Genomic DNA, 14986 nt, shown 5'->3' on the forward strand with positions numbered 1-14986 from the left:
CCAGTTCTCAACCTCACATCTGCCACAATGCTGCTGCTCAGCCTGACCCTTAGCCTGGGCCTCCTTGGCTCCTCCTGGGGTGAGTGGGCCTGGACCAGCCCTGACTGACCAGCCCTCAAGCAACCTCGCCCCCAAAGCCAGCCCAGGCTTTCTGCCCAGGGGCTCAGCTGGGCTGCCGGGAAGGGAACCAGGTGGACAGAATGGGTAAAGGAGAAAAGGATGTGCCAGTGCTGGAGGGGGGCAAGAGGTGCACAGGGGCTGGCCTCAAAATGGGACAGGAGGTAAGGCCAGAGCTAGGAGCCAGGGAGGGTTTAGGAAACTGAGAAATGAAGGTTGGACATGTAGTTCAGGGAGAAACCTCTGGCTGTGGAGGCCTGGAGCAGGTGCGAGGCTAGAGAGGAGACTATCCCAGGGGTCAGGGAGAAAAATGGCGGGTGGTGGTGAAGTTGGGGAACAATGGGGAGTAAGTTGGAGACAGCTGTCAGAGAATGGACAGAATTGGGGGCCAGTTGGACACGGGTAACTGAGATACCTAAAAGTGCTGTGGGTGAGAAGGGGTAGTGACGAGCCCTCTCTGATTTGGACCTCTGGGGCAGAGCTGGGGGCACCCAGGAGGAGGTGGGGAGAGGTGGGCAGGCTGGTGTGAGAAGCAGGTCCTCACCAGTCCAATGGCAGAGCAGGCTGCGGCATTCCTGCCATCAAGCCGGTACTGAGCTTCAGCCAGAGGATTGTCAACGGGGAGAATGCAGTGCCAGGCTCCTGGCCCTGGCAGGTGTCCCTGCAGGTACATACACCCTAGGTGTGGGGCAGGGTACCAGGTGCTTCCTGCCTAGGCATAGCCTGAGCCCACTCCCACTTCTGACTCCTGACCCCAGGATAGCAGTGGCTTCCACTTTTGCGGTGGTTCCCTCATCAGCCAGTCCTGGGTGGTCACTGCTGCCCATTGCAAAGTCATGTGAGTACTCCCACTCTGCCCCCTAGCCCTCCTCTCCAACCTCCTTTCCCTGGATGCCCTTCTTTTGTTGCCCTGCTCTCCCTGCGGCTGCCCAACCCCACTCTCACTGCAGCCCTGGCCGCCACTTTGTTGTCCTGGGCGAATATGACCGATCATCCAATGCTGAGCCTTTGCAGGTTCTGTCCATCTCAAAGGTGAGTGTCTGGGCTACAGACACGGAAAGGAAGAGTGGATGGGGCAGGTGGGTGGGCTCTGGGGATGAGGAATTCAAGGCATGCCCTAGGCTAGCCCCTCAGCACCTATCAACACTGGAGGCCTGTGCCCACCCCCCATTCTACGTGGCCCCTTCCTGGTTCCACAGGCCATCACGCACCCTTTCTGGAACCCTACCACCCTAAACAATGACCTGACACTACTGAAGCTCGCCTCCCCGGCCCAGTACACAAAACGAATCACACCAGTCTGCCTGGCTTCTCCAAATGAGGCACTGCCTGCAGGCCTCACGTGTGCCACCACTGGCTGGGGACGCCTCAGCGGCGTGGGTAGGAACCTGGGCCAAAAATCTGGGTGAGAGGGCTAGGGTGGGAACAAGTCATCCCGGGCCTAACCACCCCCTTCTGGCCCACAGGCAATGTGACCCCAGCACGGCTGCAGCAGGTGGCTTTGCCCCTGGTCACTGTGAGTCAGTGCAGGCAGTACTGGGGCTCACGTATCACTGACTCCATGATCTGTGCAGGCGGCTCAGGGGCCTCCTCGTGCCAGGTGAGCAACAGCACCCTGTCTTATCCTCTCGCTGTCCTGTGGCACCCCCTAATCGCCGAGCTGACTTCTCCCCTCTCCTTCCCTCAGGGAGACTCTGGAGGGCCTCTTGTCTGCCAGAAAGGGAACACGTGGGTGCTTATTGGCGTTGTCTCCTGGGGCACCAGCAACTGCAACGTGCACAAGCCTGCCATATACACTCGGGTTAGCAAGTTCAGCACCTGGATCAACCAGAACATAGCCTACAACTGAGACTACGACAGGCCCTCTCCCCATCTCAATCCAATAAAGACGCCATGCTCTGTCCTCTTGTGTATTCTTATCTGTCCTTATAAGGGAAGGGAGAGGCTCCTGGGAGTCCCCTTCCCCTCTTGGGACTTTGACTTCTGGCATGGCAGGGTATCTCCTCCTCTGGTCCACAGCAAGGAGCCTGGGCTGTCAGAATGGATGGGCAGCCTTCCCTAGGGAGGGCAGCCTGTTTATTGAGTACAGAGGATACATTTACAAACTGAGTACACAAAATAAATAACTGCACACTCTCCATCTACGGTCCATGGCATAAAGGCCCATGTCTCCAACCTCCCTCTGTCCTACCCTTAGGGTCAGGCCTATCTTGGACAAGAGAGGAAATAAATCCCCAGGGTTCAGGCCTCCAGAGGCACTTGGGGAAGTGAGGGGAATTCTGAGGCCACAGGGCTTGGGCTCTCTGCTGCCTTGTGCCAGGAGCACTGAGGATAGGAGGGAATGTTTAAGGCAGTCGACTTGGCCCAGAGTGTTCTCTTTGGCCTTGTTTCCCACTGGAGGTGGGCAGATGCAGAAAGAGGAGGGCCTGGCCCAAGGCTACCCACTGGGAAAAACTGAGTGAGGGCCAGTCTCTCCCAGCTGGCAGAGGCCCTGCAATCTAGCTATAGCTAAAGCTGGGCCACACCTCCTTTTCTGCCACTGAAAGCAGCTGAGGAAGAAGGGGAGTTGGGTTCCAGCCTTGTTTGTGGTGGTGGGGAGGCACCTTGACTAACACGGGGATGGTCTGGCTCAGGCCTCCGGGAGAGCAGCCACCCAATTCCACCCACCTCCTGCAGGAGTTCCCTCCAACCTAAGATTCGGCAGGGCCCAGGCTGGACAGGTAATGCTGTGAAAGGAAGCAAGGACAGGCTGGCCCAAGCAAGGCCAGTTGTGAGAAGGCCAGGGCCCCAGGCACTCAGGGTTCAGAGGCAGGTCACACAGTATGGCTAAGTTCCAACTGGAGCTGTGCAGAAGCTCAGCAGAAGGGGAGTGCTGAGCAGCCTGGGACCTTTCCTCAACACACCAGCTCCTTCCTTCCCACTTCCTCTAGAAGATGAAGGGTGAGCACAGTGGTCATTCCCAGGCTGCCCATACTCATGCCAGACACTAGATGGCGCCGTTATGCCACTGCAGAGCCTGAAGGGAAGGGACATTGGGCAGTACCAAGGGTAGAACCAGGGCTGACACTGGAATATTGATGGGGCTCTCCCTGGGAAGCCCCTGGCCTGTACCTTGGCCCAGGTGCCCCCATTCCCCAGGTAGCAGCAGTGGGGCTTCCTTTAATCCCCCACAGTTGGGAAGGAGGCACCTAGGGAATAGAATGGGCATCCAAGGGGGAGAAAGAAGTGATAGTGGGCTCTGCAAAGAAGGCACTGAGAGCAATGGGCTGGTGGGCAGGAGCTCTCCCTCCCACTGTCAGAGAGAGGTTAGAGCCTGGAGCAAGCCTGCTACCAACATGGCCACACAGTCCAGAAGGGCCAAGGACTATGCCATGGCCCTACCACCAGAGGTTCTAGCCAGTCCTGAGTCCAGGAGGGGCCTCTGGGGGTACCACGAAGGAAGACAGATCTTGGGTGAGAGGTGGGAGACTGTTTAGACTTAGCTGGGAGTCCAGCCAAGACACAAGCTTTGGGCCTACCTGGGCCTCTCTCTGTGTTACAGATCAGGATGCAATGGAATGTGGGAGGCCAGAGATGAAGGTTCAGTGGAGGAAAGAGGGTTTCAGAAGTAACTGTCCCAAAGAGTCCTGGGACAACAGGACACCCTCTACCTGGCACAGCTTGCCTCTTTGGTCTTGGGGAAGAGCCAAGGGGTGAAAGAGCCCGAGGCCAGGTCCTGCCCTTTTCCCAACTGGTAGCAGAGCAGTTGCCCACCAAAAGGAGCACCGGTGCCAGTTCAGAGGGCTCACATGTCCCCAGGCTCCCTCCACTTGGTCACACCAGGCTCAGGCCCAGGATGAGGATGGGGGCTGCTGAAGAGAAGTGGGTAGGGCCATTCACCTGCTGCCGGCCATACAGGCCTATCTCCAGAGAGGGCATCAGGGCCAGATGGCACAGTGATGCACGGCCAAGCTGGGACCATGGCATGTCTGCGCCGTAGCCAGCAGCTCAGCCGTTGTACTGCTGCTGGTATCGCAGGTTGAGCTCCCGCAGTTCCCGCTCACGCACACGGCGTGACTTGTTGGAGCGCGTAGAGCGGCTAGAACGCGTGGACTGGGCCGACTTGGTGCTCTGGCAGCGGGAAGAAGCACGTTTGAGGAGGTTCTGGGAGATGGAGCGGTGCAGATTCTTCATGGATGAAGAGGCTGCCATGCTTACCACCCACGGGTGCCTCAAGGCCTGCAGTGCAGTCATACGGGCGCCAGGATCCACCGTCAACAGGCGATCAATGAAGTCCTTGGCCAAGTTAGACACACTGGGCCAGGGCTAAAGGCCAAGAACAAGCATTAGAGTGGGAGCACTCAACACTGCTCTCCCCATCCTGATGATGCCATCACCATAGCACTTAGCATTATGCAGCATTCCAGCACTCTCCCCCTAGAGAGAGGCACTGCCCAGCTCCTCCCAAGTACAGCATTCTTTCTGGACCTCCCCTTCCTAGCCAACACTGGCCCAGGCCACCAAGCAGAGGCTGTTCTCTGGGTAAGGAGTCCATCTGACAAGTAGGAGAAAGACCTGTTTTCCCCCGTTCCCCCAATCAGCAAACTTCTAAGGTATCTGGACTCGAAGCCTGGCTCAGGAAGGTGGTCCCCATCAAGATCCCCCAGCTACCCCCAAATCACTATAACTCAGGAAGATTTAAAGAGAATGACCCAAACCTTCCACCATATCCTGAGCCAGACTTAAGCTCCAAACTCTGGATGTCCATATCAGGCCACTTAGCAGGGAACTTCCTTGTCTTTTAAGAGGTGACCCACCTCTCTCCATCTGACAGAGTGATGGTGGGCAACCACTGCATTCCCCACATCAGCCTCCACCCCTCAGCCATGGGGAGACAAGGAAACAATTCAAGGCAACTAGATTTCTCCATCTGCTGAGAAGGCAGGGAGCTCTTGGGGGATAGGTGGGACCAGGGCCCTTCTTTCCAGTCTTCACGACCTCTTTAAACCACACAGGGGATGCCTGGCAGTGCTCTAGACCAGCCTCATTTTAGTACATTCTGTCCTCAGATAAACTGCACAAAGCCTGATCTCCTACAAACACCCGTGGCTGCCTCACCTCAGCCATACACCAAGCAGCTGTCTGTCTCAGGGACTCAGCCTGTACAGCTTGTCTTCACCCAGCTGAATCCTCAGGTTCTCAGGGTAAAGGACACTTTCTCAGGCTTCCTCTTAGCCCCCAGAGCTAAGCAATTATTCCAGTGATTTCAAGTTCATTGTTCATTCCCATTAGACCAAGCTAAGCTGGATGAGCCCTAGTGCCTGGTGCTAGGCATACAGAGGCCCTCAAGGCCCTCAAGCCCCTCTACTGGAGGAAGGTAGACACAGAACTGTTCTGAGTGCCTGAGTCTTCTGGGAGCACTTTGGCATGGGTTCTGATATTCCCAAAGAGTAGGCAAGTAGGACCTTTGCTGAGCCTACGGCGGGTTTGGCCGGGATATTGAGGGCACCGTCACCCTCCTTCCTGCCAAATGAGGTCTGCCTGTTCCACTTTATGGTGTCCTTTGCCCTGGGGCACAACTGAACTCAATCTCCAGGGGGTTCAGGAAAATCTAAGAGCCCACATTCAGGGCAACTGTATGCCCATTCAGCAGATACACTTACACACTGACTATTGCTTCCCCCAGTTCAACTTCCTTGACCTCCAATTCTTCCCCCATACCCTTCCCCACTTACATACAGGACGTGGAGGGGGAGCACCAAGGAGAACACTCTTCTGAAGTCCCGAAGAAGGGGTGGGGACTACTTGCAGTTGCTACCCTAACCTGGTTTTTGGAAGGCAAATCTCAGCTTTTACTAAACTGAACTGCTGGAAAATGACAGATCACATTACCGAACAATCACTTAACAGGGTCCTCCTCACCAATGTGCTAGCTCCCAGCAATTCCTGGGGAGACAAGAGCCCTCAGGAGGAAGACAGGGCCTCAGGATATGCAGGCAGGGGAGCCCATAAATACCTTGCTGAGAGCAGTGAGGGGGCGCAGAGTGACAGCCCTCCCACACACACAGTCTGGTCCAAGTTTCCCTGCAGGCCCGTGCAGCTCAGGGCTCCGCTACAGAAGCTGACATGCAGGGGGACTGGACTACACAGCTGCCACAGTAGCTTTTGGCTCACGGTTCAAGAAAGCCCCATGTCTTGCTCCTGCCATCTGAACACAAGAAGCCACTGTGAGGGGCCAGCCAGTCGAAACCACCGACACTCGCTGCAGCCCCGACCACTCACTTAAGTAATGGAAAGAAAGGCATAATGGGGCCCCCGACAGACAGAGCAAAACCTAGAAGCTGAACAGACTGGGTCATCGGAATACCTGTGCTGCCCTACCAGCCTTTCTGGTCTTCAAGAGAAAGAAAATCACTGAGAAATACACTGTGGCTCAGCAGGGCCTACTGGTGGGACAGCCCAAAGACAGAACTGGCAGCCCAGGCTAGCCAAACAGAGCTGGGACATCGATTCTGCCCATGCCCCCTTGGTCCAGCCAAGAGAGAAGAGGGACAACTCCTCTGATGACAAAGAAACAGTGGTGAAGCTGGACTCACAAGCCAGGAACCTAAACATAGATGGGTCAGAGACACCCCCACTTCACATCCATACCCAGCCAGACCAAGCCAGACCCCTGCAGTTCCACACAAGTCCAGTGCAGTCCGAGACTGGCCTCTCACCAGACCCATCCTGTGAGCTTAAGCATGTTCATCTCCAGAGTGACACATGCTCACACCAGGCATCGACCCCTGCTGCTCGCCGAGCGGCCAGCCTGTTAGTGACAAAAGTGAGCCAGATTGATCTGTGCCTTCTGCTCCCCCAGATACTTGCCTCCCCAATTACTGTGTACACGCAGCCGTGTGCAGAATGCCAATGAACTCATTTATCTAAGGGCCAGCCCGGCCCTCTTCAGCAGGCCCTGGCTCTCCCCATCTTTCAGGAGCTATAAGCAGCTGGACCAGGTGGGTCCCCCCAAGCCAATATGACTTAAGCCATCCTGACCTGAGAATCAGGCTGTGCCAATGGCACCCGGCCTAACCCTCATACCCTGAGAGGCTTGCGGCAGGAAGTCAGGTAGGCCAAAAGCAGGTAAGTGGTCCTCAACCCACCCCACTACAGTGAGACAGGGGCTCAGGCTGCCCTTCAGAACAGTGGCCCCTGGGAGCACTGCTGAGGCCTCCAACAGTACTCAGCAAGGAAAAGCAAGACTCCACACTCACCCAGGGCCATGCTTCTGGTCAAGTCCAATTCAGTACCTCCTAAGAAAGCTTTCAATCCCCACAGACCAACCCACTTGTTTCCACAACATACTTGGGCCTCTAGAGCTCCATGAGTATGTCTGTCAGCCCATGACTGACTGGCTGGGTAGCACTGTGGGCATGAGAAAGAGAATAGTGATAAACAGTCATGCCTTTGACTTTCCATAGCTCTAACTGCTGGCTCTGGGTAAAGAACAGAACTCTCACCTCAGTAAACTTGGAGTCAAGTCAGGGACACATGTGAGGCTCAGGTGGCTGACAGAAGGGACAGGCCCCAGGTACCACCTGGCCAGTCTCCCAGAGGCTTCCACCTGTTTCTGGACTGACTTAGAGTATGGGGCATGGAAGGGAATGTTAAATGTCAGTCTGCCATGCCTCTAGATTCAGGTCTCCCTCTGCTGTGGGAGCCTAGGGCAGCTTCAATACCCAGGGTGAGAGCCTACACTGTCCTTTCCATGAGCCTTTTATGAGCTGTGTGTGTGAAGGGCTGGGCCCTGTCCTGAAAAGATAAGGAGAGACTGTAGGAGGAGGGACATCACCTCCACCCTGTTTCTGACCATCAAGCTGGTTGTCCTTTTCCCTAGTCTGTGGCCCTTGAGTCCTCCTCCCCTTGCAGTTAGGGTACCTACCTTTTTTTTTTTTTTTCCAAGTAAGCTCTGGGCCCAACCTGGAGCTTAAACTCATGACCCCAAGATCAAGAGTCACGTGTTCTACTGAGTCAGCCGGGCACCTCTAGGGTATCAACTCTTGATACTGTAACAGCAGAGAAGCCAAAAAGGGATAGATGGAACTCTCCCAGAGCACTTCCTTACCAACTTCACCTTCCTCATCCCCTGTGTCTGAGGGACCAGTCACTCCTCAGCAGCAGAATCCAACATTCCCTTTAAAGGGAAGCACAAAATCAGAAAGGACTTTCCACTCCAGCTCAGAGGATGAACTTCCCTCCTCCCCAGCCCCTTTTACTTGCTCTAGCTCTAATGTCACAGGGCCTGGGAAGAACACTGCCCAGGCCACACTACCAATGGTTGTGCCTTAAGCCCAAGGGCTAAAGGAACAAAGGATGAAGGCAGCTCTCTGGCCTAGACTGCCGAGAGAGGAGGAAGCTGCTTCCCTCCAGAAGCAAACCTAGCTCACAGGCCTTGCCCTAGACTCCCTCTGGCAGGCAGGTCTGCCCATTCTTAAGTGAGGGCAAAGAAAGGCCTGGCTTTTCTGGATGGCATCTGGGTGACAAATTAAAGCATTAGGCTGAAAGCCCAGAGACTTCTAGAGCTTCTAGACATTCTAGGTCTACTTTCTCTGTGCAACCTTAGAGAAAAGAAGGCTCCTCACTTTTAATATGAAGGAGCCAGGGGCGCCTGGGTGGCTCAGTCAGTAAACATCTGACTCTTGGTTTTGGCTCGTCAGAATCTCACAGTTCGTGAGTTTGAGCCCCATGTCAGGCTCTGCACTGGCAGCACAAAGCCTGCTTGGGATTCTCTCACTGCCCTCCCCACCGCCTCCCCCCACTTGTGCTGTCTCTCTCTCAAAATAAATAAACTTAAATTTTTTTTTTAATGTTTATTTTTGACAGAGAGAGACAGAGCATGAGTGGGGGAGGGGCAGAGAGAGAGGGAGACACAGAATCCGAAGCAGGCTCCAGGCTCTGAGCTGTCAGCACAGAGCCCGACGTGGGGCTGGAACTCACAGACGTGAGATCGTGACCAGAGCTGAAGTCAGACGCTCAACCGACTGAGCCACCCAGGCGTCCCTCAAAATAAATAAACTTAAAAAAACATATGAAGGAGCCAAATGCAATGGATTTTAAGTGTCTTCCAGTTGCCAAAGTCCTGGATTCTAAGAACATGGCTTCCCAGCTTTCTTCCTCACTTGGCTGCAAGTGAGAAACAGAAGCATAGCATCTAACATTTAAATGGCCTTGACCTCTTGACCTCTCTGGGTTCTTTTCCAGGCCATGATGACTCAGGAAGGTTCCCTGGCAGAGAAGGTAGCCTCACCAAAGAGCTGCAAGAGCTGCTAGAGCTGTTAGGGGAATGAAGGGAGGAAAGAAGCCTGGGCTTTGCTCCCATGACTCAATCTTCCCTCAGCTTTGTCTCAAGATGTATTTTCAGACCCAGTATTCCCACCCCCAAAGGCCTCCTTCCTGTACTTACGTGGGCCTGAACGAGAGCAGAGAAAAGAGCACGTTTCTGGGAAATGGAGCTTTGGGTTTACACAGGAGAAGAGAACTATTAGTACAACAAAAACAGCACACTCTGACATTGCCCATGAGGCAAAGTGTTTTGAAAAATTCGGCAGAGCTAGACATAGTGTGGCAGTGGAGCCAGCAACCCCTTCCTCTGGTCAAGACACTCACCATCCTGGTGCCTGGGCTTCCACACCAAACAGAATCCACCACCCTAGGACCTGGCAGGGGATGGGTGGGGGCTGAGCAGCAGGAAAGAGGACCTTAGGGGAGAGAGCCTGAAGGGAGAAAAAGAAGGAAGATAATAGAATTTTAAAAAGACGCAGAGAATGAAGATAAAAATAAAACAAGAAAAGGCGTGACAACTTAAAGGTTAGCAAAGCTGTGTTCTGAAACTTGAAATGAGTAACAAAATGAAATCCTGGGGGCGCCTGGGTGGCTCAGTCAGTTAAGCATCCTGACTCTTGGTTTTGGCTCAGGTCACGATCTCATGGTTCGTGATTGAGCGTCACATCGGGCTCTGAGCTGGTAGCCTGGAGGCTGCTTGGGATTCTCTCTGTCTCCCTCTGTCTCTGCCCCACCCCCGCTCATGCTGTCTCTGTCTCTCTCAAAATAAACAAACTTAAAAAAAAAAAAAAGTTAAATTCTGCACCCCCACCTGTCCCTGCCCAGAGTCCACAAAGTGAAGGACAGGGACAGGGGGGAGACAGGGTACAACTCAAGAATCCATAAGGATGCTACGTGCTCACTTTGGAATCAGGGGGATCCTGGCAACCTGTGCCAGCAACCAAGTGCTGTCTGCTTTTAATAATGTCTTGAGCAGTCCTGGAAGGTTCTGGATTTTAGAGCATGCTGCTGAGTGGTCTCTTTTAATTCCACTCACAGATTTTGCTGAGGCCAACCTGGCTCTTTAAAAAAAAAAAAAAAAAAAAAAAAGTAAGAAAAGAAAAAACAAGGGTGGGGGGGCGTCTGGGTGGCTCAGTCGGTTAAGTGTCCAACTTCATCCAACTTCAGCTCAGGTCATAATCTCACTGTTTCCGAGTTCAAGCCCCGCATTGGGCTCTGGGCTGACAGCTCAGAGCCTGGAGCCTGTTTCAAATTCTATGTCGCCTTCTCGCTCTCTGCCCCTCCCCTGTTCACATTCTGTCTCAAAAATAATAAAATAAGCATTTAAAAAATAAAAAACATAGGGCACCCGGGTGGCTCAGTTGGGTAAGTGTCTGACTCGATCTCAACTCAAGTCTCAATCTCGAGAGTCCTGTGAGTTCGAGACCCCTTTTGGGCTCCGAACAAAACAAAACAAAACAAAACAAAACAAAACAAAACAAAACAAAAAACAAAAACACACACACACGAAAACAAAACAAAAAAAACTTCCTCCCATTCTAATTTCTGAGACAGTTTGGAGCCCTGGTGGCTATTAGCATGTAATGCACACTGAGACTCTGTCCCTGAACCCTGGGTACACAGGACTTGGACAACATGGAACGACAGGATGAGTGAAGAGATGAAGGAGACTTCTGCTCCAAGCTGGCCAGGCCATACTGAAGCAAAGCTCAGGTCTGGGCACCATACTTGCTCTGGGAGACAGATGAACTGAGGCCAGGCAGGCATGCACGAGAAGAGTGACCTTGTGAGATGGAAAACTGACCAAGGAAGGAGAGTCTGGAGAGGCATGGCTGGTGGGGAGTGGTTGGACCAGGTCATCTTTAGCCATCCCATCCACCTGCAAGTATGCTTCCGCCTCAGTGGGGGCAGGAGGGGATGAGTGTGGGAGGCCGTCAGCGGATTTAAAGAGGTCAGATCGTGGGAGAGACAACAGCCGTGGCAGCTCCCAGAGGAACTCAAGAGCCTAGAAGCAACAGGGCCTGTGAGCAGGCAGAGCTATCCAGGTGGAGACAGACAATGAGAAGAGCAGGAGAGGGAGGGGATGGATGGCACACACCAGGCACTGCTCCAACACAACCCACGATAACACCCCTTTGTTGGAGAGGCCTCGGTGGGGCCAGGGGTGGGAAACAGCAGTGATGAAAGGAGGATCTGACCCTGAGTTAATGAGAAGCTGGAGGTGGTCAGGGCCAGGCATTTTGGTAGGAATGGCTGAATGCAGCAATGTAGGAGATGGGCCTCTGTTTCTGCCACCACAGGAGAGAACTGCTCTCTGGGGACTGTGTAACCAAGGTAGCAGCGGCAGAGGGAAGCCTAGAGGAGAGAGCTCCAGGGAGCTGAGCGGTGGACCAGAGGTGGCATAGGAAGGGGATATTGCCCCTCTCTGCTCCAAGCCTGCCTCCTGCCCCCACCAGAAGGAAGCTACCCCTGCCTTCCTCCAAGAGGTCTCCAAGCACAGTGACCAGTGAGGGTCCAGTAAGGCCCTCACCTAGTAGACCAAATCATATCACCTTCCAGTGACCAGTCAAGGATCTGGACTGCCAGCGTCTGCTCCTACAGTTAAGGAGGGAGACTTGTCTGTTGAATACTTACTGCGTACCAGGAGGTGTGGTGAAGTAGGGACAGCCCTTCCAGAGGGATCCCTCCTGGACAGGTATGGGGGCATCATGGGATCCTGGCATAGAGCCAGCACCATCACTCAGCTCTTGGCACCCAACAGCCACCAGCAGAGAGGCAAGGAGCAAGGGCTTAGAGATACCTCCCAGCAAAGAATTCTAAATCAATTTGTGTTTCCTTGTGCTGTCAGCTATTGAGACAGACATGGGAAAGCCATCCACTTACTCTGGGAGCAGGAGGCAGCAAGAGAAGAGTGATGAACTGATGGCCCGTCACAGCCCCCATCCACACTGGAGGTGGGAATGCGAGGCAGTTAAAGACAGCCAGCAGAATCCAAGCACAAGCCTGGAAACATGCTACCTGTCTCTTTGCATTTCATCTGCTGCCTGCACACAACGTCCAGTCTCCAGCTCTCCCACACCCCTGGAGAAGTCCTCTCCATGGTTCTGGGCCAAGGTCCTATCCCTACTCAGCTGGCTGCTATCTATCAGGGCATATGAATGATCAGCCCCCTCACAGGCGCCGAGGCCCTTCACCTACAGAGCAACAGGACATGGCACATTCCCCGTACCTCCTTTTATCTTCAACATCCCAGGGTTGAATGACAAGCGTTAAGGTCATTTAAAGAAGTAGGGCTCTCAGAACTACAAGATGGTCCAACTCACGCCCCTGAGTGCCTGCCCCTTGGTGCCACGTGGATGGGTAGTCAGACTGCAGCCCAGAGGCCATCCCTGAAAAGCCACCTCCCTCCAACAAAATCCCCCAGGGAGTAGCACGCTGGGTCTGCAAGTGGCCTTCCTCTCCCACCAAGATTCTGTCCCTTGCCTGGCAGCACTCTCTCTCTGAACAAGGCACTGTAAGAACCTCTGCCCCAGCCCAGCTGTTCATGGGGCAGTCACTTGGGCTTGCCCACAGCTCAAAGACTGCCCAAGCAGACGGCAACAATTAAAGGCTGCCAAATGAGGCAGACAGCAAAGCTGCTGATGGTACCACTTTGCCATCAATCCCACAAGAGCCTCTTCGTCTGTCCTTACTCTAGGAATAGAACTCTTGAGAAAAGCAGTAACATTAGGCCGGCAACATCACATCTCACATCAAGTCAATCATAGAATCTCCAAGTCAGTGGGACTGTAACAGTCCTCTAGTATGGGTCTTAACAGATGATGACTCACCTTCTGTGTCACTCCTTTAGAAATAACTGCTCCAGTCCTTCTGGAATCTCTCATGACAAGAAGCTCCCTCTTTCGAGGTGGCTCTTTGTGTCTTCAGACTGCTCACACACTCAACACAGGCCTTCTTCACATCTGGCCAACATGTGTCTCCCATCACTTCCCACATGACCCTGGCTTGCCCCTCTCCACTCTGGCACCTCTGGTCCCCAGAGAAAATGCAGATTTCTCTTCTCAAAATTATCTGTCATAGCCGTCTCCTTCCCAGCATTCCCTCCTCTTCCAAGATTCCTGCAGCTGCTTCTAAGCGGGTCTGATCACAGACTACTAGACACATCTCCAGCAGGCTCTTCACTTTTTCCTGGAGTCCAGCCCCCAGAAGAGGGGGCTGCCCCATCTGCCTGCCAGCCACTTTTGGGTCCTTTCCCAGGGAATCACCGACCACCAGTGCTTCCCTCAGGAGAAGCCAGGAGAAAAGTACCGGGAACATAAGTATTGATACACGTGCTGTCTTCAAGGACCTTACAGGCCTAAGAGATGTCCACAGACAACAGCCCAAGAAAGTGCTGAAACAAAGACTCCAGCAACATGCTGAGACATGTATGTCAAAGAACATAGACTGTGGGGATGGAAAAGCCAAGAACTCTGACACCAAGATGGCCTGGATTCAAATCACAGGCCTGCCACCCTCTAGCTGTGAGACCATGGACAAGTTACTTAACCTTGCTAGCTTCAATTTTCTCATCTGTAAAATGGGGCATTACACCCACCTGGCAGCACTGTTGTGATTAAACATGTTGGATACAGAACCCCTAGCCCTGTGTCTGGTACTCAGTAGGCACTACACAGCACCATTCTTTTTTTTTTTTTTTTAATTTTTTTTTTCAACGTTTATTTATTTTTGGGACAGAGAGAGACAGAGCATGAACGGGGGAGGGGCAGAGAGAGAGGGAGACACAGAATCGGAAGCAGGCTCCAGGCTCTGAGCCATCAGCCCAGAGCCTGACGCGGGGCTCGAACTCACGGACCGCGAGATCGTGACCTGGCTGAAGTCGGACGCTTAACCGACTGCGCCACCCAGGCGCCCCATACACAGCACCATTCTTGATGGAAGCAATCTTTGAATTGAACCTTTTAGAGCTGGTCAAGTTTCTACGGCCAACAGTGGGAGCAGAGTGAAAAGCCTGAGCTTAGTATGTGGAGTGACTGGAGCAAACATCTTGGGCCTATGGTGTGTAGGAAATGGGGCAGAGAGTGGGGCCAGGGCTATGGCCTGAATATCCAGAGTGTCAGGGTTGTGGGGTAGGAGCCAGGCACTTGGTGTATTTCCCTCCACCACTGGGCCCCACCCGGGGATGTCAAGGCAGAAGCCTACTTACTCTTTGGACCATAGGGCAGTCAGGTGTCTCTCAATCTGCCCCTGTAAGATGATGCTCCTACAGAGCTGCAGGAGGATTCTCTCATCTCACTATGGTTCATACCATAGTGGAGCTCATTCTCTGGAATCACTGATCTGGCCCAATTACCCCAGGACATCAGGTTCCCCCATCCCCAACGGGGATTACTCCAACAGCCCCCAGTCAGCCTTTCTCCTGCGGGTCTCTCACAATACTTTCTGCTGCATTCCCCCTTTACTACCAAGAACACAGAGGACTCCCTCACACCTAATGCTTCCAATCCCCAAGTAGCCTCTGCAATTATGGAGCTCCCAACAGCAAACGGCAGGCCTGGCCCAG

At 53.6% G+C, this 14986-nt stretch overlaps 2 protein-coding genes across 5 annotated transcripts in view; one reads left to right on the plus strand and one right to left on the minus strand.

Annotated features, from left to right (window-relative positions):
• Positions 1-2020, plus strand: CTRL (chymotrypsin like). The gene is made up of 7 exons (XM_030299661.1): positions 1-79; positions 681-784; positions 876-955; positions 1068-1149; positions 1317-1497; positions 1584-1717; positions 1805-2020. Exons 1-7 carry the CDS (start codon positions 28-30, stop codon positions 1964-1966), a joined length of 795 nt encoding a protein of 264 aa, XP_030155521.1. The 5' UTR covers positions 1-27; the 3' UTR covers positions 1967-2020.
• The window catches only part of PSKH1 (protein serine kinase H1), a 27779-nt gene continuing 14762 nt past the window's right edge, over positions 1970-14986 (minus strand). For 3 of the 4 annotated variants that reach the window (XM_030299655.2, XM_030299654.2, XM_030299653.1), the window contains one exon: positions 1970-4422. In XM_030299655.2, coding sequence (XP_030155515.1) covers positions 4105-4422 — 318 coding nt within the window. In that variant the 3' untranslated portion in view covers positions 1970-4104. Of the gene's footprint in view, positions 4423-9747; positions 9855-14986 lie in introns of all 4 variants that reach the window. The other variant, XM_030299657.1, reaches the window with a different exon arrangement.

This window comes from Lynx canadensis, chromosome E2 (assembly GCF_007474595.2).
Source record: "Lynx canadensis isolate LIC74 chromosome E2, mLynCan4.pri.v2, whole genome shotgun sequence".
Lineage (NCBI taxonomy): Eukaryota > Metazoa > Chordata > Mammalia > Carnivora > Felidae > Lynx > Lynx canadensis.